Source organism: Ranitomeya imitator, chromosome 4 (genome assembly GCF_032444005.1).
Source record: "Ranitomeya imitator isolate aRanImi1 chromosome 4, aRanImi1.pri, whole genome shotgun sequence".
Lineage (NCBI taxonomy): Eukaryota > Metazoa > Chordata > Amphibia > Anura > Dendrobatidae > Ranitomeya > Ranitomeya imitator.
Genome location: NC_091285.1, coordinates 487,807,490 through 487,833,502, shown reverse-complemented (window position 1 = coordinate 487,833,502; position 26,013 = coordinate 487,807,490). Strand labels below are relative to the sequence as shown.

The following is a 26,013-nucleotide window of genomic DNA, read 5'->3' as shown; positions in this document are numbered from 1 at the left end:
CCACAGATTTGACTTATGTTGCAAGTATAGTATCTACTGTATGACACATCGGAAGCTCCTTTTGCCTGGTTTTCTGCTTTATTTCACCTTTCTACTGAGAATGGGGGTAAGATCTACAAAGTGCTGGGATGGGGAGCAGGGAAATATTTATAATTCAAATTTCCTTTAACATCAGAAATCTTGTTTATTCCATAACAAAGCACATGTGGGGCTAGGTGTTTTTTTTTTCTATTTCAAAGAGTATGTCTGCTTATTCAATAGGTGCTTACTGCACTGAAATTCTAATCTTTCACCTGGATTAGGCGTAGATGGATTAGAGTCAGCAGAGCAATAACGCTGGGTGCATCAAGAACATAGCTGGTTTCATAGATAATGGAATAGACATGGCTTAGGATCCTTCTATTTATTTGATTGTATCTCAAGAGACATAACAAATGAAAACAATGAAAAAAATATTCTGAGAATATTTTTTGCCTGCCCAAAGAAATATTTGTTAGCATTAATCTCTAAAAAATAGAAGTACGCAGACCTTTATCGCTTTTCTGCTTGCTGTCACTAACAATCCTCATAAAGGTATGACAATTGTTACAAGAGAGACTGATGCACTGTAACAGGCCATGCATCCTTATCAGCTGGATGTGTTGAGGGCACTTTTTCAGCCTCTGGATGTAAAGAAGGATGTGTCCGTTAAATGACAGCAAGTAGAAATCCTATCAACAGTGTGTGTTTCATTGACAGAATTAATTCTTTTATTTACCTTCTCATAAGATTTTGCATAGGGACAAACTATGGATTCAGATTTCAAATGTAAATGGGTGTTCTCAATATCAGCATTTCGTCAAGCTACAAGACTGCTGATGCATCTTAATAAAGTACAGATTGTCCATGTTTGATGCCACTCCATTTGACGTCTGACGGTGTTAGGGTTGGCGGAACGCACCAAATATATTGTTTATTAAAAGGAATTAGTGCGTTCGCAACCCGGGATCCACCGTGCAGGAAAGTACCTGCTGCTAAATAATGGCTGCTCTATATGGCGGTATATACCAACTCTGTTAGCTTCACAGAGTTACCGCGAGAGATGAGCTCTGTGCCCTGTTAGACTTTCACAGAGGCACAGGCCAACTACCCAGATGTGAGCAGTGAGTGGTCATGCATGCATACACAATCTCCTCGCCGGAGGAGCCAGCATTCTAGGGGCTTATTTCAGCCGGGTCCCTGAACACTCTTATACACAATCTCCTCGCCGGAGGTGCCAGCATTCTAGGGGCTTATTTCAGCCGGGTCCCTGAACACATACAAACACATGACCACATTGGTGCAAAGCATATAGCAAAAGACGATACTAGCGCATGGCCGTGCGGTCATGCGCAGTTTATATAGTTGCAGCACAGGAAGCTGCTACTGAAGTTTTTGCCCTTTCAGGACCTTCCAGAAGGACCAATGGAAAGTGCTGCAGTACCTGAGCATGTTTTGCCCTTTCAGGACCTTCCAGAAGGACCAATGGAATGTACTGCAGCACCTGAGCATGTGACCGAACATGTGGCCCTCGACCTCCAATGGGAGACCCTGCCCTGGGCATGCTCAGTGTGAGTAAACAAGGACTTAGTCCCAGAGAGGCTCGCTCGCCGCAGATCAGTGCAGGGTACCATAGGAAAGCCAGAAAAGGCAGTAGTGACCCTATGCACCGAATCAGCCCCAGCGAGACGCTGGGAGCGACTTCTCCGCTGAGCAGAGCCCACTGCGGCCGATACCGAATGGGAGACCGCAGCAGACACGGATCGAGATTCCCCCTGTGCAGCAGAGGAAACTCGACTCCTAACATTACCCCCCCTCCTAGGGCCCCCTCCTCCTTGAGCCTCACTATGCTCAAAAGCTGCGATAAGCAGCGGAGCCCGAATGTGCTCCACAGGCTCCCAGGTTCTATCCTCTGGGCCGTGACCCTTCCAGTCCACCAGATAAAATTTCTTGCCACGTACCACCTTGCACCCCACAATAGCATTCACCTCAAACTCATCCGTGGATGAACCCGATTTCCCAGCAGATGACTCGGAAAACCGGGACAAATGAACGGGATTTAAGAGGGAAACGTGGAAAGTATCGGTGATACCAAGGCGTGGAGGAATAGCCAAATGGTAGACCACAGGGTTGACCTGTTCCAGAACCTTAAACGGGCCAATGTAGCGAGGAGCAAACTTAGTGGACTCAACTCGCAGCCTGATGTTACGGGCGGAGAGCCACACTAAGTCGCAAGGAGCAAAGACCGGAGCGGGGCACCGGTGTGTATCAGCCGAAACCCTCATTCTCTCCTTGGAGGCCCGGATGGCATCCTGTGTGCGGTCCCAGATGTCACATGCCTCCACCGCCCCGTCTGCCACCCTAGAATCGGTGGATGACACGGGCATGGGCACAGGGACACGCGGATGCTGGCCGTAATTAAGGAGAAAAGGAGTTTGACCAGTGGAATCGGCTACGGCGTTGTTCAGGGCAAATTCCGCCCAAGGTAGCAAAGATGCCCAGTCATCCTGCCTAGCAGAGACGAAATGTCGCAAATATGTCACCAGAGTCTGGTTGGTTCTCTCCACCAACCCATTCGTCTCGGGATGGTATGCAGAGGAGAGGTTTAACTCTATGCTGAGTAAACGGCAGAGCTCTCTCCAAAACCGAGATGCGAACTGGGGACCCCGATCGCTGACAATCTTATCAGGCATACCATGCAAACGGAAAACGTGTTTAATGAACAACACCGCCAAGGCCCGTGCTGAGGGTAACCGAGGAAGCGGCACCAAATGCACCATCTTGGAGAAATGGTCGGTGACAACCCAAATAATGGAGCAGCCACGCGACTTGGGTAGATCCACCACAAAGTCCATCCCGACCATCTCCCAGGGCCTGTCTGCCACCGGTAGAGGGTAAAGCAACCCAGCAGGCCGTTGCCGAGGAGACCGATTCTGGGCGCAAGAAACGCACGCCTGAATATAGTCCTTGACATCTCGGGCCATATGCGGCCACCAGTATGTTCTCGCCAGAAGCTCAGATGTCCTCTTGGTCCCAAAATGCCCACCCACTCTGGAGGAGTGAGCCCAAGAGAGAACCTCCGGTCGCAAGTTAGCTGGTACGAAAGTCTTGCCCGGGGGTACAGACTCTAGCGAAACCGGAGCTACAGTTCTCAGGCTCTCAGAAGGGACAATAAGCCGAGGCTCCTCCTCCTCCTCCTCCGATGACACCACGGAGCGGGAGAGAGCGTCAGCACGAACGTTCTTCTCCCCGGAGAGGAAATGGAGAGTAAAATGGAACCGGGAGAAGAACAGGGACCATCTAGCCTGGCGAGAATTCAGCCGCTGGGCCGTTTGCAGATACACCAAGTTCTTGTGGTCAGTGAAGACTTGGAAGGGAAAGCGAGCTCCCTCCAAGAGATGTCTCCACTCTGAAAAAGCCAACTTCATGGCCAGCAACTCCTTGTCCCCGATGGAATAATTCCTCTCCGCTGGTGTGAAGGTCTTGGAGAAGAAGAAGCAAGGATGCTTCCGACTTTGAGCATCCTTTTGGAAAAGGACTGCTCCAGCACCAACGGATGAGGCATCCACCTCCACGATAAATGGTTTATCAACATCGGGGTGATGTAGGATGGGAGCGCTAGCGAAGTGTGACTTGATCGAGAGAAAGGCTTTGGAAACCTCCTCTTACCACAACTTGGGATTTGCTCCCTTCTTGGTGAGGGCAACCAAGGGAGCTACCAAAGTTGAGAAGTGTGGAATGAACTGGCGATAGTAATTAATGAACCCCATAAAGCGCTGCACCGCTTTAAGAGAATGGGGTTCCTGCCAGTCCATTACAGCCTGTAGCTTGGCAGGATCCATAGCCAAACCCTGGGCAGAGATGATATAACCAAGGAAAGGCAAGGACTCCTGCTCAAACACACACTTCTCCAACTTGGCGTAGAGGGAGTTTGCCCGTAAGAGGTCGAAGACTTTGCAAACATCTCTCCGATGTGAGTCAATATCTGGAGAGAAGATGAGAATATCATCCAGATAGACTACGACCGAGGTGGTGAGCATATTCCGGAAGATGTCGTTCACAAAGTCTTGGAAAATGGCTGGGGCATTACAGAGCCCGAAGGGCATCACCAGATATTCATAGTGCCCATCCCTGGTGTTAAAAGCCGTCTTCCATTCATCCCCCTCACGGATGTGAATCAGGTTGTAAGCACCCCGAAGATCTAACTTTGTAAATACCCTCGCTCCCCGTAGCCTATCAAACAGCTCAGATATCAGGGGTAGTGGGTACTTGTTCTTAACGGTGATGGCGTTAAGACCCCTGTAGTCTATGCATGGACGTAAGTCTCCAGTCTTCTTCTGTACGAAGAAGAACCCTGCCCCTGCCGGTGACACTGACTTCCTAATGAATCCTCTTGCCAGATTCTCCTGGATGTACTGGGACATTGCCTCCGTCTCCGGGAGAGATAACAGATAGACTCGACCCCGGGGAGGCTCAGCACCAGGCAAGAGGTCAATAGGACAGTCATAGGGGCGGTGAGGCGGAAGGGTCTCCGCAGCTCTTTTGGAGAACACGTCTGCATAGGGCCAATAGTGCTTGGGGAGAGAGGAAAGATCTGCGGGTACCTGTGTAGTAGCAACCTGAACGCACTCCCTCAGACATCTACCCTCGCAAGATTTACTCCAACCCAAAATTCTCCCAGAGGACCACTCAATATGAGGAGAATGATAGCGAAGCCATGGTATCCCCAACAGGACCTCATCAATTCCCTCAGGAATGACTAATAGGGAGATTATCTCCTGATGTGATGGAGACACAGATAGCGTGAAAGGAATGGTTTGGTGGGTAATCTGTGAAGGTAGTGTTGACCCATTTACCACTCGAACGGTTACCGGCTTGGCGAGCATCACCAAGGGTATTGCGTGACGCTGGGCAAAAGCGGAAGACATAAAGTTACCCTCTGCCCCAGAATCCACGCATAGCTCGACCATAAGAGTGGATGGGCCTATGGTAATTGTCCCCTTGAAGGACAACTTTGAGGCAAACGTCGCCGTGTCTAGTGTACCTCCTCCAACTGCCACTAGACGCTGACGTTTCCCCGACCGCTGAGGACCCTTGGAGGCAAGGTGTCCTGACTGCTGGCAAACATGACGGACCTTATGTGCACGAGCAGACTGAGACTTGGATCCCGCTCATGTCACCTCTAAGGCCTCATGTGACTCGGATGCCTGGACTGGAGATTCCAAAGGTTTGGCGAAGGTGGGAGCCAGCCGAAACCTCTGCCTACACTGGGCTCGCTCCAACCTCCGCTCGTTAAAACGGAGGTCAATACGAGTAGATACGGCTATGAGCTCCTCCAGTGTGGCGGGAATCTCCCTAGTGGCCAAAGCGTCCTTCACATGGTCAGCCAGCCCCCTCCAAAATACGGGAATGAGGGTTTTATCTGGCCATTCCAACTCAGACGCTAATGTCCGGAAGTGAACAGCAAAATGGCTGACCATGGTTGAACCCTGAGTCAAAGCCAGCAGTTGGAGCGCTGTATCATGGGTGACTTGAGGTCCTAAAAAGACCTGTTTCAGAGTGTCCAGAAACCTAGGAACACTCCGCACCACATGATCGTTGCGCTCCCACAGCGGTGTAGCCCACTCCAACGCTCTGTCCGACAGGAGAGAGATTATGAATCCCACCTTTGCCCGCTCAGTAGGGAAACGTGCAGCCTGAAGCTCAAGGTGTATACCACATTGGCTCACGAAACCCCTACAGGACTTACTGTCCCCAGAGTATCTCTCAGGCAAAGGAAGGTGAGATAGGGTCGGAACAGAGGTGGCAGTGGGTAAAGCTGCTGCAGCCACGCTAGCAGCCTGAACAGCTATTGCGGTAACATCCACCGCCGAGGTTGCACGCTCAAGAGACGCCAACCGGCCCTCCAGCAGCTGGATGTACCCCTGCAATCGCTGTTCATCCGCCATTACTTAGCCAGATCCTGGCGCTAGTATACTGTTAGGGTTGGCGGAACGCACCAAATATATTGTTTATTAAAAGGAATTAGTGCGTTCGCAACCCGGGATCCACCGTGCAGGAAAGTACCTGCTGCTAAATAATGGCTGCTCTATATGGTGGTATATACCAACTCTGTTAGCTTCACAGAGTAACCGCGAGAGATGAGCTCTGTGCCCTGTTAGACTTTCACAGAGGCACAGGCCAACTACCCAGATGTGAGCAGTGAGTGGTCATGCATGCATACACAATCTCCTCGCCGGAGGAGCCAGCATTCTAGGGGCTTATTTCAGCCGGGTCCCTGAACACTCTTATACACAATCTCCTTGCCGGAGGTGCCAGCATTCTAGGGGGTTATTTCAGCCGGGTCCCTGAACACATACAAACACATGACCACATTGACGCAAAGCATATAGCAAAAGACGATACTAGTGCATGGCCGTGCGGTCATGCGCAGTTTATATAGTTGCAGCACAGGAAGCTGCTACTGAAGTTTTTGCCCTTTCAGGACCTTCCAGAAGGACCAATGGAAAGTGCTGCAGTACCTGAGCATGTTTTGCCCTTTCAGGACCTTCCAGAAGGACCAATGGAATGTACTGCAGCACCTGAGCATGTGACCGAACATGTGGCCCTCGACCTCCAATGGGAGACCCTGCCCTGGGCATGCTCAGTGTGAGTAAACAAGGACTTAGTCCCAGAGAGGCTCGCTCACCGCAGATCAGTGCAGGGTACCATAGGAAAGCCAGAAAAGGCAGTAGTGACCCTATGCACCGAATCAGCCCCAGCGAGACGCTGGGAGCGACGTCTCCGCTGAGCAGAGCCCACTGCGGCCGATACCGAATGGGAGACCGCAGCAGACACGGATCGAGATTCCCCCTGTGCAGCAGAGGAAACTCGACTCCTAACAGATGGAAATGACCAAGTACAGTTCTTGGCTGTCTTTGTCAGTTCCATAGTCAATGATGGTGTCACGTTTTATCATTATTGGTGGAGGTATCTGTGTTGGTTGTCCTCGTGGCAGAAGTCCCAGCAATCAAACACTTGGGATTGTGCCTTGGTAACCATTTCTCATTTCTGGAAAAAGGATCTCCAAATTATGCAACATTCACATGGATGTGATTTGGTGAGCATTTTTTGCATTCTTGAAAATAAGGAACACTTCACTGTAAAGTTTTGATATATTATGGGTAACACATAGAAAATACTGACCAAAATATGTCCATATTAAAGTTGCCTTAATGTTGATTCACAAAGGGTATTTTGAGTGTTTGACAACTTTTTGTCTCATTTTTTCCATGTAGTTTTTTGAGGCTTTTTTTTAACATATTACATGTAGAATTGTTTATGCAGAGTGTTCCTGAAAGTACGGTATATTGAAAAGAATATTGGATGAAAACATCTGAAAAACGTGCATAATAACACTATACACTAGTTGTTTTATTAACAATATACAGCTGAAAGGGTGTCGTACGAGGACGTCTGAAATAATCTTGTCCGTCATAATGCTTCTTCATTTCGCTTCTACCACACTTTTTCAGACGAATACTTTGTGTACTTAACGGAACATGCTGTTTGAACGTTTTGAGTAATATTTAGAAACTCTATTCATCATTGATGACAACATGTATTGTTATTGTATTAGATAATTTGCATTCTAATAAATATTTTCTGAATTTTGCAGTTCTTTGTGCTCAGGGGTTACAAGCAAAAGATAAAACGGGGTCAAGTGACCCATATGTGACTGTCCAAGTCGGAAAAACGAAGAGAAGAACCAAAACTATTTTTGGAAATCTAAATCCAGTGTGGGATGAGAAATTTAACTTGTAAGTATAGAAACTGTTGTTGAAATTGTCAATGTACAACTTGACAATGTAGTGTATGTAAGTGACAGCGAGAATCTATTACCATGTTAATCCCTTCCTGTATCATTGGGTGGTGAATTATACGACAAGGTAAATCACCAGCGGCCTTGGTCTTCCCTCCAATCAATGTTGTTTTGCTGTTCTACACTTGCAGAGAATAGGTAATTGAGAAATATCTGCCATGTACAATGATTTACTAGTTGAAAGGTCATGCTTTGCCTTTCTCATTCCAGATAGTGGCATCAAGCAGTCAATGATATACGGTATATTCAATCACATTTACAAGGTAGAAGAAAGGAAGGGAATTAACGCTATTGCTTGTACTATAGTCTAACCAGAGTTTTCAATAGAACATTTCCCTGGAGAATTAATATGAAGTATACATTAAATATACAAAATTCACTGCAAATGTTTATTCATGCATTCAACTTGGCCTCAATTTTATAATCCTAACCCATCATCTGTGACTTTATATGCCCCAAGTTATTGCTCAATTTGATCCATGGCTTGACCTGTGACTTCTGTGATTTAAAGGGAACCTGATAGGTCCCTCATGCCCTTGAACTATCCAGTATTAGACTATTTGTTGCTAAATACCCTGCCTAACAACCCTCTATAGTGTTTAACACCTAGACCCTTGTTTACAAAAAAGGCTTTTTAAACTTTGCATTTCATATGCTAATTAGGCCTTATGACTAGTTAATGGGACGTTTGTTTCTCCAAACTAGTTGTCTTTCTCTGCATGTTATCACACCCGTGCTTGTAGTTTTTTCACTCACATCATTGCGCCTCTGATGCCGGGTGTCCACTCCCTGGCTTTAGATGCACAGTGCGCATGTCCAGAAGTGAAGAAGGCATCTTCCTCACTTCTGGACATGTTTCTTGCTTAAAGTTTAAAAAGCCTTTTTTTAAACATGGGTCTAGATGTTAAACACTAAGGAGAGCTGGTTAGGTTCGGTATTTAACATCATATCTGTTTGTTTCCCTTTAAATACACCCTCCTTCTTCAGTTACTGGTACATGACATGTATTACAATCTAAGCAGTGAGGTGAAGCTAAGGGTTCTTTTGGTTTTACACCCCAGGTGACAATCTGATCCACTTGCTGCTTTCATAACACTATTTCATGAAAAGAAACGGAAGGCCTTTGGCACAGTTTAGTCTAAAGATGCCAGTCACTAGTGTCACTGGTCTATTCCATGTATCTGGTGCATACACAGTGGAGTGAGGTGTTCTTTCCTTGGCTTTATTTGCAGTTTGGCATAAAGACACTAGTCTATGTTTTAATATATAGTATGGTCAATGAGATATGAATATCACATACGTCTAAAGCGTAACATGTTTAGATGGCATATAATTGCCTTTATTGCAAATAATCAATGCATATAATCACAGCTGATACTTATGATAAATAAATCATATTAAGAATGTTATTCATATACCACTGACATATTCCACAGCACATACAGATCAATGTCCAACTGAGCTGCCGCACTAACAGTCCTCTACTTAGACCAACAGCCTTTTTGTGTATAAGTTTTTAAGGTACTTTCGCTGAATGCCACCACAGATAGGTTGCGCTGGCTTGAAGTGTGTGAGTGGTTGACACACTCAGCTTCTCAAGGTAGACACAGGAATGTTTCTTGTAGTAAATCACTTGCTGGTTTATTATAGACAGCATAGACCATAGCAGGGTTCAGCAAAATAAGCAGAACTTTCTGGCACAGCAGTACAACAAAAAATTAGAACATGTGACAAAGTCCATTTGTCTGAGAGATTCACCTTCTCAGACCACCAGGTGTATTCGGCTTTATCTGGAGCCACCATTTGGGGACTTGCTCTCTCAAACCACAAATACACTGACTCTCAAGTCAAACTATTTAGTAACCAATACCATTTGATAATCACATGACCGTGACATCATCTCAGGTCCTGTCAGTACACCTCGCGGTGTCGACTCTACAGGTGGAGATATGGTGGGCACCCTTCCACCCACTCTATGGATGCCCACATAATACCAGCCCATGTCTACAACTTAAATTTCACCCTCTCAACACGTAGTGTGCTTGAGGAAAATATCCTGGCTTCACATCACTGACACCATTATGTGCAGTGAGTGACACATATCTCTCCTCATACACTGTGCCAGTGATCCTGTCATAAGTGACGCAGCTTTGACCTGTAAGCAATTCAAGGGATACCTGCCATGATGATCTGTCATTCCAATATTTGTAGGGAGCCCCAGGCAGCATGAAACAGGGTCATCTACTGTATGTTTTACTCTAGAACAATGCAACTTTTGGAGAAAATGTAGTTTAAAAATAGGCTAGGAAAGAGGAGACTAGTCATCTGAGTGGCTTCTTCCCAGCTAGCCATACTCAAATATATAACAAGCCAAGACTGTCAGGGAGAAACCAAAGGGGAGCAGCCCATATGTCTAGTCTGACTAGCCCAGATAACTAGTCTTTCATGTTCCTGGCTCAGTCTTAAATTGTGTATAGAATATAGACAGGAGTGTGTCCCTTTCTCATGCTTCCCATTCTTCTGGCAGCATCAATTTCCTGGCTGTTCGTGTCTATTAGCTTATTACTTTTTTTCTGATTCCTGGCAAACCAAACTTATAATCTGTCAGCTAAGCAATAAAAAAGCATCAGGAGCCAAAATAATTTTTAAAAATCTGTTCATATTTATGTGTTGCAGTGCAAGAGTTTGCCTTTTACCCCAATCATGTTTTTTTTTAATAAACATTTGTGGCTATTCTAGCCATGAGAATAAACCATTATAATTTATAATGATTTTTGGTATTATAAAGAATGCTCTAAATGTAAATGAACAGGACTAAATGAAGGTTGTTCTCAGACATTTTAGAAATATTGACAAGTTTGCGTCAGTTTGGGTTTGCTGGGTTCATAGCTATGAGAAGTGTTGTTTAGATTTATAGAGCAAAGTAAGATTTAGCTACAATAAGTTCCTTCAACAACACACAAAAAGCCTGCTGGTGAAGGTAGACTGCTGTCCGCAATGTAGGTCATTTAGTTATTGAGCTGTAGGTACAGTGGAATATGTTGGAGCTATATAAATACAATTCATATATATTATTATTTTTATTATTATTATCAGCTGTGAATATATGCCCATTGTATGCAAAATACTGTAGGCAGTTAGATATAATCTAAACATTTTACACTAGAAAGGTAGGTTATATTCATATCTAATTGAACATGTTGTAAATTAAACAACTGAGTAATGTCTTTATGCCAAACTGCAGTGCACAGGTGACGCCTCCCTTTATTGCACATACACCAGATGCGATGGGCGGTGGCTTGTGTTGACTTGTCCAGCCTGTGCGACATCAGTCAAGCCATGAGTGGGCCCAGCCAGCTTTACTATTCGAAAGAAGGACTCCACCCATATGACCCATATGAGGTTCGTGTTCGACAGAACATTAGTCCATAGTTCGGTTCGAGTACCAGAACTGTACCCGGACTTGGCCTGGACCTGAACCCCATAGAAATCAAAGAGGATCTTAACTTTTGGAGCTGGAAAATCATTCTCTCTCCTGAGCTGAAAAAAATGGATTTCCAGGAGAAGTCCATGTTTGGAGTTAAGCACCAGTCACTGGATGTCTTGTATGAACGATGAATTTTACAGTTTGGATTTGCTCATTGCTACCAATCACATGAGATAACTGTCATGCTGCACCAATTCTGCTACACATTTTCAAAGACATTTTATATGTCTTGCCCTATATTATGTCACAGATTTCTGCTATGACAAATCCACTGTGTTTCAATCTACCCTAGTATATTAAAACTGTATGCAACATCTTACATCTGATTGATATGAACCTCATCAGATTTACCAATTAACCAGATTTTGGAAATTATTCACTTTCTATGAGTATTCTGGAAAGGCTGGTGAAATGTATTGACCACAAAGCCCTATTAGCTACCTTCTACCGATAACATCTACTGTAATAAAAGTGAAGTAGCCTTACAATATAAAATATGTAACTTAATAATCGTGTGTTTCATGTTCTCCACAGATAAAAAAAATGTCATTTGTGGCTAAATCTTTGTCAGCTGAGCATAAAGATTAATACAAATATTAAACAGTTAAATCATTTTACATTGCATTACTGCCATCATTGCAATACTAAAAAGTTTGTGCACATTTTGATTAAAATGTGTAAGTCTATATGTAATGACCAGACATATAAAGTCACCTTGTCTTTGCATATAGTCTCAGTTTAATCAAAATGTGTGCAAAGAACCTCACTTTTAATGTACAGGTAATATGACAGTAATGTAATGTAAATTTATTTAAATATTCTTTTTCTGCATATACAACTTAGCACTCACTGTTGGCTTCCGCACCTTTGTGTTTTTTTACTTATGTTGTTAAATTGCTTAATGTTAGCATCTACAAATATATTTCCCTTTCTTTTGTGATGCTTTTTACTTTGCAGGTAGGGTGCTGGAATTTACATAGTGCATCCTTGACATTCATTTTAGTAAAAATCAGGATACATTATCTATTTTGAAAAAATACTTAAATAAGTTTAAAAGATTATTAAAAGTGAGACTCTTGAGAAAAGAGTGCCACTAACACCCAATGCCTAAAGTTTTAAGAGTTATAAGCTGTGCGGGATGAGACATGGCAAGTGCTCGAGCTTCCTTGCATACTGCTCTGTCATTCTCCAGAAAATAACACTGCATGCTGCATTATTTTTTAAGTCAAATATGATTGAATTCACAATGGCAGAATCCCAAGTAGATGTGAGCTCTGCCTAGAATAAGATTAGGTGTAAGTTTAAGAGACTCCAAAAGTTCGGGACATAAAGGGTAATGTTTCTCCATGTGGAGAGTGATATGCCAAGTCTGCCACACTAGTATGAGGAGACTCAAACACCTTGCATGCCCCTCTGGGAAATTAAATATGCAAATTGGAAGATAACTTGATCTTTAGTGCCACCTATTAGAAGTAGCAATCCTATAAGACAATATTGACCCTTTAATAAGCATTACAATATGACATAGGATAAAAGCCAAATCAGAGTTTCAATTTGCCCACACGGTGTTTCGGGTTATTGCCCCCTCATCAGTGCAAAGTATGGGATCTGATTTGGCTAAATGAGAGGCTAAGACTGGGATCTGAGGGGTAAGGTTTCTCCTTGTGGAGAGTGACATACCTGTCCTGAGACACTAGCATGAGAAGACTTAAACGTCAGGGGGTAAAACGTGGATTTAAACTGCGCTGCTGAATGATTCAAGGTCCAAATATGTATCCATTAGATTGTGGATTTATTCAACGTCTTTCAAAGTACAAGACTTCTTAATCAAATCAAATCATGGCACTCCCCTCCTGGAACAGCGGGCTCGATCCTGCTGCAAAGCCTATTGAGTGCCAAAGAATTGTCTGATGGCAACGTACAAAAGGATGCCTACACACAAGAAGCCCATACATATGACTGCAACCAGGCCTTTCAGGTGCTGTGGATCCTCCTCCACTAACAGCACATGGGGCATTTCCTGCTCCATAGCTGACCACAGGAAAAGCTGATTTGGGCAGCATGGTGGCGCAGTGGTTAGCACAGCAGCCTTGCAGCGCTGGAGTCCTGGGTTCTAATCCCACCCAGGACAACATCTGCAAAGAGTTTGTATGTTCTCTCCGTGTTTGCGTGGGTTTCCTCCGGGTACTCCAGTTTCCTCCCACATTCACAAGACATACTGATAGGGAATTTAGATTGTGAGCCCCATCGGGGACAGCGATGATAATGTGTGCAAACTGTAAAGCGCTGCGGAATATGCTAGCGCTATATAAAAATAAAGATTATTTATTTATTTATTTGGTCTGAGAGGATGTTTTGTAATGCACAGCCCCTGACCTAAGGAAGGAGATGTGTAGTGGATGTAATCGGGAGGTAATTCGGTGGGGTGGAGCTCGAGCCCGCTGTTCCAGGAGGGGAGTGCCATGATTTTTGACTTGATGAAGAAGTCTTGTACTTTGAAACGCATTGAATAAATCCACAATCTAATGGCTACATATTTGGACCTTGAATCATTCAGCAGTGCAGTTTAAATTCACGATTTACCCCCTTTTTGTACCTCTGTTGGTCACGCGTGGATCTGCTGCAGCTGGATATATCTATGAGCCTTTCCTTCGGCTCAAATTGGTGAGTAGAATCTGATCTATCTAATCAATTGTATCTCAGATAAGACCCTCTTTTCTCCAGCAGCATTTTTAAGACTTAAATGTCTTGACACCTTAACAAGAGAAAGGAGAGTTCCTATGTATATTTACACTATATACTACGCAACGAGAGCACAGATAGCATATAGTAGGTAGGTTAGCTAAATATCTGTCTGCATTATAGCAACATGTAGAACCATGTGGATGCTAACAGTACCCAATCTGCCCATTGCTTTAGGGCACAAAGAATGAAAATTTGAGGCATAGAATTTCCTCTTTGGTTGTATAACCTGTTACGTTTTTGTTACTCAAATGCACCTTAGCAGAGTTCATAGATCTCAACAAAGCTCATTGACTTAGGTCCATCAGATATTGATCAGGTATCTTTTTATTTTTCTTTGCAGTATATATTTTTAATTATGTTATAAATTATACTATTCTTGCCAGAAAAAAAGAGCAATCTCAATCATTCCAAGATGGAGATCACGTATATGGGTCCTTTCAAGTTTTTTCCAATATCGTCTAGTTAACTTTGAGATGTTTTCTGTCCAGATATCAGAACAGTTATATAGATCTATTCAGAAATTTGTTTCTGCCACAAATGGATCATTGACCTTGGGACTGTTCATAAAAATAGAATACAAAAGAGCCAGACTGTCCCTTTGAATGGCGTCTGCATAAAAAAAAGTGTTCTCTCCCCTGAAAAACAAAGGCTTCTGTATGATGCTCTACTTTACAGGCCACGTCAGCAATGAATGGGTAAAAGAGCTTTCAGAAGCATCTCAGAGCTTATAAATCAGCTTTGGTTTAAGCTATCCATCTGCTGTCTTGTGGTTCTGTCAGCTCTCAATACAGCATTTCAGTGTATTACGATACATATTATTAAATGTAAACACTAGCTCCTAGATTTATGTGTCCGATGTCCTTGTATTCAGTGTTGTGCATTTAATGTTTGCAGCTTTATTTGTATTTACTGTATAATGCACAATAAAACTTACATTTCTAGCAACATATATACTACATGTAACATCTCAAAATTAACTAAATTACTTTAGAGAGTAAGGGTACCGTCACACAGTGGCACTTTTGTCGCTACGACGGTACGATTCGTGACGTTCCAGCGATATCCATACGATATCGCTGTGTCTGACACGCAGCAGCGATCAGGGATCCTGCTGAGAATCATACGTCGTAGCAGATCGTTTGGAACATTCTTTCGTCGCTGGATCTCCCGCTGTCATCGCTGGATCGGTGTGTGTGACTCCGATCTAGCAATGCGTTCGCTTGTAACCAGTGTAAACATCGGGTTACTAAGCGCAGGGCCGCGCTTAGTAACCCGATGTTTACCCTGGTTACCAGCGTAAATGTAAAAAAACAAACAGTACATACTTACATTCCGGTGTCCGTCAGGTCCCTTGCCGTCTGCTTCCCGCACTCACTGACTGCCGGCCGTAAAGTGAAAGCAGAGCACAGCGGTGACGTCACCGCTGTGCTGTGCTTTCACTTTACGGCCGGCAGTCAGTGAGTGCAGGAAGCAGACGGCAAGGGACAGACACCGGAATGTAAGTATGTACTGTTTGTTTTTTTTTTACGCTGGTAACCAGGGTAAACATCGGGTTACTAAGCGCGGTCCTGCGCTTAGTAACCCGATGTTTACCCTGATTAACCGGGGACCTCGGCATCGTTGGTCGCTGGAGAGCTGTCTGTGTGACAGCTCTCCAGCGACCACACTACGACTTACCAACGATCACGGCCAGGTCGTATCGCTGGTCGTGATCGTTGGTAAATCGTATAGTGTGACGGTACCCTAATGTATTAAAAAAGGTAGTGATAAGTTATATAATTGAAATAACCTACAGAAATAATGAGTAAAAGTGAAAAGATTTAACATAATGTAGAATGGGTTCTGTACGTAGACTACTTATAATAGTAAGCCCATTACTGAACTTAATCTTATTCTATTAAGATTGCACATATAAAATATCCTAATTTGATGGATAGCACTCATACCCAATGTCCTATGGGTCTGTTCACATATTCAGCATGCCTGATTTGCCTCCGAGAATCCGATGGCACTCACTCATTGAAACATGAGTCTGCGAAAAAAAAAAAAAAAATTTGACCACACTTGATTTTCGCAGACTGATATAATGTAGGAGGTTGAAAAACTTTTTTTTTCTCTCTCCATCTATAAGAAAATTGGATCACACTCGGATAAAACTTAGAACATTTTTTAATCAGAGTCTGATTAGCATAATTGGACTGTTTTTCTCAGATGAAGAGAAAACAATTGTGTGACCATAGCCAAAGTCTGGTGGAGGGGTGTGATTAAACTTGTTGGATGCAAAATGTTTCTTTACAGAATATGCAGCTATGTTTTCCATTATTTTCTATCATGTAAGAATGAGTATAAAATGAACAAACATTTCAGGTTTCCTTGGAGAGTCTTCAAACTCACATGCTTGCGTATTTCTTTGCTCTTGCTGGCAATTGAATCCCAGAAACTTCTAACTTGGTGATACAGCTGCATTTACACAAGTAAGCAGTTGCATTCACAATCCTTCATATTCATTGTTAAAATCTTTAAGCTTACATTGTAAGATTAGTGTTGGCTTTTACATCACATTTCTCAAATGCAAATAAGTAAAGTTAACACAAACATTTTCATGATTAATACATTTTGTTTCCCACTATTTTATTCACAGTGAATGCCACAATTCTACAGACCGGATCAAAGTAAGGGTTTGGGATGAAGATGATGACATAAAATCCAGGGTGAAACAGCACTTCAAGAAAGAATCAGATGACTTCCTTGGGCAAACTATTGTTGATGTGAGAACCCTCAGTGGAGAAATGGATGTCTGGTACAATTTAGGTGAGTGTTCACTTTTACTAGATAAAAAATACAGACAGAAAGCTTCTAGTATTTTGTGGTTGTGGTCGTGGTTGTTTTAGAAATCCTTGTCGCATTGTTGAGGATGCCTTACAAAAAATAATTTTTCAATACATTTCTATACTCTTACTGCTACAATACCTAAAAAAGGTGAACTTGGTTTACATAAAAAGTAGCTGTCACGTGGTGACAAGAGACTGTGTGCGCCTACCCAATCTCTTGAACTATGGGTGCCCTATTGTATCTCTGTCCTCCGGATTACCCTGGATAGTGGAGGTGCCAGGGTCTCGTACCTAGCTATGCTCCTAACTTAACCCTTATCTGATCCCTTCCCCACCCAGGAAGGTGAAGGGCCGAAGTGTATAGGAAAACAATTACCAGACAAACAGGGGTAAACAGACACAAATAAAAGAAAACTACAAACATGCAAATACACTCACAAAACAACATAGCGGGAAACGGGGGAGTTATAGGAAGGGGAAACCAAATGTAATCTTTCCAATGTACCAAATATTGAAGAGATCGGAGTGCCAAGTGAGAATCGATAATCTTTGCTATCTCGAATTTCAGATTCCAAGGCCACGGGGCCTAAACCTGGATTCGATGAGCACTGTAAAGCAATGGAGGGCAAGTCTGCCACCCCTAGGCTGAAATGTTGTAGCTGCCCTGCCAGAGCAGTCAGAGGATACATAATGGATCCAAAAATGGTTTGGCCAGTGATAATATCACGTAGTGAAAAGGGACTGTGGGCACTTATCCAACCCCTCGAACTAGGGATGCTGTAGTCTATCCCTGTCTCCCGGATGGTGGAGACGCCGAGGTCTCATACCTAGCTATGCTCCTAACTTTACCCTTATCTGATCCCTCCCTCACCCAGAGAGGTGAGGGGCCAAAGCGTATAGGAAAACACTAACCAGACAGACAGGGGTAAACGGATAGAGATAAAAGAAAACTACAATCATACAAATACATTCATAAAACAACAGAGTGGAAACGGGAGTTATAGGAAGGGGAAACCAAATATGAGAGGATAAGGATAAACACTAGTGATGAGCGAATGTGCTCGTCACTACTCGTTACTTGCCTGAGTATCGGGGTACTCCGCGAGCAGCAAGCATTTCCGGGATTATTCGACGGTAACTGTAGTCTCCACCCAGCAGTTTTGGCGGACTTTAGAGACCCAATCACGGTGCAGGGATTGTCTGCCAGGCCATGAAACACCGCAGCCATCTTTGTTGTGGTCGTGCAGTGATTGGCTGGGCTGCACAGCATCATCCCGAGTATAAGAGACCTGGCGCCACCCTGCTTGCTGCATTCTGTTCCTGTTACAGCAAGAGTAGGGAGAGCTGGTGCCAAAATACGGTCAGAATCGTGGTTTTTAGAGGTAGTGTAGGTTTGCAACTCTTACATCCACAACTCCTGAGAAACCAACAGTCCTTTTCTGGGCTAATTTGTGGGTCCCGATATTGCAGCGCTAGGCAGGCAGGGCACAGCATATCCACATCAGTGCAAGGCCTGCAGGCACTGTATGTGTGTCCATTGGTCCCACTGCATCCTTCCCAAAGCTCCATAACTGCCTGCTGCTGCTGCAGCTTATTTACTGTCTACATACCTTTTTTTCCCCCAAAATTCCCTCCCCCCAAAAAAAATATACAGTCTGTTCTGTCAGACCGAGGCTTGTGTAAAAATTATAGTTTGTCAGGCATAGGTAGCATAGTTGTGTGTGCTACCCTAGTGCCCCTTATTTTATTTTTTTTGGTGTTTTAAATTCACCGAAAAAGGCTTCATATATCTGCGTGCTCCAAGTTTGGTCATTGGAGGCCATTTTTTTTTTTTGGCTGTCTGATAGTCAAATTCTATACAGCACTATTGTGCCAAAAAAAAATTGAAAGGCCACAGATTTGCCAATCTCTGCTCCAAGTTTTGGCATTGGAGGCCGGTGTACTTATTTTGTGGCTGTGTGATACTCAAATTCTATACAGCGCTATTCAGCCTATAAAAAAATTTGAAAGGTCACAGATTTGCCAGTGTGGTATTTCTGTTACAGCAGTCATATATCTCTGCTCCAAGTTTTGGCTTTGGAGGCCGGTGTACTTATTTTTGGGCTGTGTGATACTCAAATTCTATACAGCACTATTCAGCCTAAAAATTTTTTGAAAGGCCACAGATTTGACAGTGTGGTATTTCTGTTACAGCCGTCATATATCTCTGTGCTCTAAGTTTGGGCATTGTAGGCTGGTGTACCCCTTTTTTTGCTGTTTGATAATCTAATTCTATACAGCACTATTTAGCTTCCAAAATAAAAAAGGAGACACATATTTACCAGTATGTTATCGCTGTCAGATGTCTAATGTATTTGTCGCCTACAAAATGTGGAAATTCAGGCCTACATTCAGCTGTATTTGATGTCTGTTACCCTAGTTCGGTACACTATTTTAGTTTACAAAATTAACAAATACAGGTCACATATCGAACAGTGTGGTATCTCGTTAAAAATACTTCTCTTTCAAGTTGTTAGGGCTGCTTCGTGACTGTGTTAAATAAATGCTCCAATTCCAACTACCACCATCATCATTTTCTGCCTAGAGGCAGTCACTGTGCACATAGAAAGTCTGAGGAGCAGAGTGTGAATGCTTTTGCGGTGTTGTACTCTGTCTCTGTATTATGAAGGCGTGTGCTCCCGCCAATAAAAGCGTTACTGCCAGAAAGCGAGGAGCCATGTTCACAGTGACAGCCAGAAAGCGAGGCACCGTGCGCTCCATGACCATGAGTACAACGCACGTTTGCAGTAGAGAGAGACAGTTCATGTTCCATGTTCAACTTTTGCAACCTCAGCATTTTCCAAAACAAAGCACTCCTTGTGAGATTCCTCCATGCCTCAGGCCAGGGCGACAGGAGGGTGTGAGAAAACTCTTCTCGAACTTTGTCAGTGTCCCACTGCCTCTGCTGGATTGGAGTTGTCTCTCCCATCTGTACTACTTGCTTGGCCAATGAACTGTGACCTCTTCTGCCACCGTTTTCAGATGGGAATTGTTTTAATTATTCAGCCTCAAGAAGGGCCCTATGGTTCTCCAACATTGTAGTACACCTGTCTGCCTCTGGAATAAGAGAAATTAAGTTGTCCTTGTAGCGTGGGTCTGGAATTACCACCAATCAGTATTCCCTGTCACCCAAAATTTTGATAACACGAGGGTGACGGGAAAGGCAGCTGAACATAAACTCAGGCATGCGTGCAAGACTGCTAACAGTCAATACTTCTGTGTCATCACCAAGAGGACAACGGACCATGCTCTCCTCCTCCTTGTCCTCCGGCCTCCACAACTTTCGACAAACCTCAGTAATATCATTGTAAATACATCTTTGTGAATACATTCCCCTGTAGTTTTTATATCCCCCACCTCATTGTAGATAGTAAGTTGTCACGAGGAGGATGTTTTGTTTTGGGTTTAATTATTGTTCTCATTGTTACTTTGTGCAGATTGTAAGCTGTCACGAGCAGGGTTGTTTTATTTCGGTTTAGTTATTGTATTATTGTTATCGTTGTTACTTAGGACTGTTGTGTTTCAAACTGTAAATATGTTGACGCTATATAAATAAGTATAAATATTTATATTAGAACACAGAGAAGCAGGATGGAGAGGTGAAATATGGCATCATTGCCGCTCACCATCTTGGTGAATTCCTCAAAGTTTTGGAGGATGGTACATATGTTTGACATCCATGTCCACTCCTGAGATCTTATGTGTGAAGTCAGATCTGAATACTAACAGCCTTGCTGATGTTGGTAGTCAACAACTGCCCTTTTCTGCTCGCAAATCCTTTCCAAAATATGCAGTGTAGAGTTCCAATGCATGGGGAGGACATCACACACCAGTCGGTGAGCCAAAAGCTGCAAGCACTGCAGAATCACGGCAAGGGCTGATGAAGCTGTAGCTGAGTTTCTAAAATGGATACGCAGAGCCTCGTACTTTTTCTATCAGATCTGGCACCTCCGTGTCGCTTTTCAGGAAACGTTGAACAATGAGGTTAATCACATGGGCCAGGCATGGCATGTGTGTGCGCTTACCTCGACACAGAGCAGCCACCAGGTTCCAGCCATTGTCACACACGACCACGGTGGCTGTAGGTTCAGTGGTGTCAGATACAGATCTGCCTGCTCTTTCAGAGCTGTCCACAACTCTTCATCATTGTGTGGTTTGTCACCTAATCATATTAGGTTCATCACAGCCTGCTGCCGATTTCCTGAGGCAGTGCTGCAGTGCTTCCAGCTTGTGACTGATGTGTTACTTTCGGCGATGGAGACCGAAGAGGATGCGAAGGAGGAGGAGGTGCAGGAGCTGTCAACTGTGGTGGCAACTCAGATTGATGTAGGGCAAGCAATACTCGGGGTTGGGAGGACGTGCACCATCCCAAGGTCGGACTGTGTCCCAGCTTCAACTATGTTAACCCAGTGTGCCTTTAGTGAGCACCGTCCCTGCCCACAAGCACTTGTCCACGTGTCTGTGGTTAGGTGGACTTTCCCAATAACAGCATTGTGGAGAGCACGGGTAATGTTGTGGGACACGTGCATGTGTAATGCTGGGACGGCACACCGGTACTAATAGTCCCACATGTTTTGGGCCTCGGGGTGATCCTCGACTCTGCCCTCTCTTTCAAGATACATATCCAAGCCCTTGACCACTACAACTCAAAAACATTTCCAGAATTCGTACATTCCAAGAAACTGCAAAAAATTTTGTGCACGCCTTCATGATCTCTCGCCTACACTATTGCAACCTTCTACTCTCTGGCCTCCCCTCTAGCTCTCTTGCACCACTCCAATCTATCCTACACTCTGATGCCCGAGTTAACCAACTGTCCATCAGTTATTCCCCAGCCTATCCTCTCTGCCAGGCCCTTCACTGCCTTCCAATTGCCCAGAGGCTCCAGTTCAAAACCCTAACTATGACAGACAAAGCCTTCCACAACCTGTCTCCATACATCTGCAACATGGTCTCCCAATGTCCGACTGGTTCATGGCTTCATCTCTGCTAACCAGTGTGCTGTCAGTGAGATGTACCATCACTGCCCACATGCACTTGTCCAAGTGTCTGTGTTTAGGTGCACTTTCCCTATAACAGCATTGTAGAGGGCCCGGGTAATGTTGTGGGATATGTGCTTGCTTTTCGAATGTCATGACGGCAGACAGGGAAAAATTGTGGCAGCTGAGTAACGAGTACCTTGTGATGGTAACCACCATCAGGTTGCTGAAAGCTTAGGTCTCACACGGGCATAAAATGCAACATTTTACATGCAAGCAGACGAGAAATGTGTGAATTTAGTACTGTGGCATTGGCTGCTTATTTCCGCTTGCGTTCCAAAGAATGGGGTATGGACAACTGAACGCTGCGATGGGACAAGGACATGGACGTGCTTGTTGATGGTGCTAGTTGAGTTTGTGTGCAATTGCAGATGCAGGGCATGAGGCATCTTTGCATGCACCATGGACAGGACATGGACATTTGCTTGCGCGCAAAACATTGGAAGAAGCAGTGGTATCACCCGCAGACACTGTTCATGGTCATGGAGCCTTGTGTTCAACCAACAAAGTCGGGTGCTTTGCTGCCATGTGCCTCATTATGCTTGTGGTGGTTAGGATGGCAGTTTTACTACCCCTGCTGATGCGGGTCTGGCTGTTGGTGCAAATGACCTTCTGGGGGTTATCGGCAGAGTCTTTAAAAAACAACCTGGGTGTTACGGGAACATTCAGTGTCTCCCTCTCCCAAACCACCTCCTCACTTCGACCACGGTTTTTCGTTGTTCCCCAAGGCTCAGTTCTAGGACTCCTACTCTTCTCCATCTACACCTTCGGCCTGGGACAACAGATGTAATGGCACGGTTTGCAATATCCTCAGTACGCCGATGACATGCAGATCTACCTATCTGTACCTGACATCACCTCCTTACTGACTTAAATCACACATCTTGCCGCTATTTGATCCTTCTTTTATGCTTGCTTTCAAAAAATGGACATGGATAAAACAGAATACATCATCTTTCAACCATCTCACGCTAAATAGTCATGAGAGCTGTGTATGCATTATTCGGTACCACTTTAGTAAGAGGGAAAGTTTGCCACAGAGAAAATGATTTTCCACACATTCACGGCCTTATTTTGCACTTTTTTTGCAGCTGTGATCTTCATCTTCTTGGTGTGTATGTGGTAAATTAATTTCTAAGTCGTCATCAATACCATCATCGTCCATATCTTGTAAAGAGGAAATCTGGTGTTTCCCAGGGTCGTGGTTATCTACGCTTAGTGCGATTCCTTTAACAGTGTTCGTTACACTAGAACAAATAATTTGTGACTGTGACATTTGGATATTATTGGTGATATGTATGGGTGTAGATGAAGAAGCTTGTGCCACGTGTGTGTTGATAGTTACGGACGGTGCACTCCTCTTTTTTTAAATCTTATAATTTTGTATCAAAGCATATGACACGCAGTAACACAGTCTGACACATTTTCCAGACAGATACCACTAATACAAAATCGATTAATACATTTTAATTTTATGAAGACAGGACCCTTACCTCATAACCAACCCTCCCTCACACCAGTCCCTTACCCATTATCCAATAAAACCAACTGACAATATCACCTCTTGAAAACTGTCCAACGGTACATGTAAAAGTCCCTCCAGAAGCAACTAAACGACCCCCATTCTACTCTGCAATAACTCAGCAGAAGCCACACCTGGGCAATCCATCCATCCGCCCTACACATTTTCAAATTTTGTATTCTGACCTCTCTTGATGTAGATATTCCTTTCCATAAGGAAAATAAAATTAATGTTATTAATAAATTCCTTTTTCCCTCATGGTTTTTCAGCCAACCAGTAAATCACAATAAGCTTTCTCGCAGCATACAACAATCTCGCAATAATCAGCCTTCCACATTCATCTGTAGCAATATCATCCATACAACCCAGAAGGCTAGTCAGCTGGTTACGCACCACATTTACACCTGTCACCTCTTGAATCAAGTTAAGCACCTTCACCCAAAAGGGTTGGAGGCTACTGCACGACCACATCATATGTATGAAATCTGCATCATCCTCAACGCACCTATGGCATTTGGAGTCACCTCTCAGTCCTGCCTTCCTCATCCATGCCGTGGTCCTGTACACGCTATACACCAGGTATAACTCCGACACCCTCTTAGCCTCACTCAAGGACGCCCTGGGGATTTATTGAAGCATAGACTCCCACTGGGACTCTGGCAAATGACCCACGTCCGCCACCCATTTTTCATTTAGCCTTAATGGATGTTTCAATAATAAGGTATTCATCAGACCCCTGTACATCATGGTAATGAACCCCCTCGTACACCTCTGAGACCCGATAAGTTTCAACAAGCTATTGGAGTGCAGAATAACTCGCGACCCCTCCTTTTGATAATTTAGGGCGTGTCGCAACTGCAAATATTGAAAAAACATCTTCTGGGACAAAGGAAACTCAGTCCTAAGTGTCTCTAATGTTTTAATAACATCCCCATCAAGCAACTGAGACACAAACCAAATGCCAATGCACTTCCACTGACCGAACCCCGCAATCTCATGAGCTCTGCCAACCTAGGATCAAACCAAATCGGCTTATAGCTCATAAATTCCGTTACTTCCCTCCAATACTTAATTTTCTGCCACACTTTCCCCATCATAGCTATTGTTGGGAATTGTTTTGGGTTAATTCTGAATCTGCCTGCTTCCAGACTGGCTAACAATGGCCCTTTTCCTACCCCGAGTTCAATGATTATCCCCGCTTAAGTGCTCTGTTCCGGTTCTCCCCAACCTACCATATGCTGGCATTGAGATGCTATATAGTAAATCCATGGATTAGGGACCGCCAAACCACACTCATCCTTTGTCCTTAGTAGATGTTCCAATTTGTTGCCTGCCAGGCCACCCTTCCAAATTAAGTCCCTAAATAGAGTCTTGATCCTATAAAATTTACTCTGAGGTAGCCACACTGGAGCATTATGCAATATGTATAGGAGCTGAGGCATAAGTATCATTTTGATTACGGTACATTTACTCTTCCTGCAACCAACAGAAATAGCTTCTTCCAGGCCTCAATCTTCAGCTGGAACTTCACAAGCATAGGAGTCAGGTTGAGCTGCATATAGTCCTCTATTTTGCCCAAAACCATGATGCCCAAATATTGAAACTCATGTACCACCCTTAAGGGAACCCCAGTGTCTAGTGTCAGAGAAGCCGCCGTGTCCATGGGCAACAACACAGACTTATCTCAATTAATAGATAATCTGGAAAGAGCACCAAATTGTTTAATGCTGTTCATAACAGCACCCAAAGACTACTGAGCATCTTCTAAGAACAGTAACATGTCGTCCGTATACAGGGCAATCTTTTCTTCATAGTTTCCGTATCTAAATCCCTTTATGTTCCTTTTACCTCTGTATCACCGCCACCAAGGGCTCAACAGTAATTACAAACAAGAGAGAAGACAAAGGGCACCCCTGCCGTGTTCCCCTATACAAAGGGAAATCCCCCCACAAGAGCCTATTTACCGGCATCCTCGCTCTTGGAGAGGCATATAACAATTGCACCCAAATTATAAATCTCTCGGCAAAACCCATAGCCTTCATAACCACCCACAAATAACGCCATTCCACACTATCAAAAGTCTTTGTGGCATCTAAAAATACCACAACCCTCTGACCCATATTGTCTGACTTTATCTGCATATTGAGAAACACTTGTCTAAGATTTCATGTTTTAGAACTATGGGGCATAAAACCAGACTGTTCCCAGTTTATTAGTGTCATTATTACCTTGTTAAGACGATTAGCCAACATTTTGGCCAAGATTTTGATATCTATGGTTAATAATGAGATTGGGCGAGAAGAAGCTGGATCCTTACCCTGTTTTGCAACACTTCAATTATTGCCTCAGGCATGGACCGTGACAATGCACCCTTCACCACACCAGCAGCATACACCTCCAACAAAACATGAAACAATACCTATTCTTTACATTTTATTTACACCTCCCCTGGAATACCATCCACCCCTGGG

General features: G+C 43.9%; 1 protein-coding gene across 1 annotated transcript in view; it reads left to right on the top strand.

The window, feature by feature from the left end:
* UNC13C (unc-13 homolog C) overlaps window positions 1–26,013 on the top strand; it is a 1,145,854-nt gene that overhangs the window by 379,670 nt on the left and 740,171 nt on the right. Inside the window, exons 11-12 of the mRNA XM_069765967.1 lie at window positions 7,676–7,817; window positions 16,753–16,922. Of these exons, the coding sequence (XP_069622068.1) occupies window positions 7,676–7,817; window positions 16,753–16,922 (312 nt within the window). The remainder of the gene's footprint in view (window positions 1–7,675; window positions 7,818–16,752; window positions 16,923–26,013) is intronic.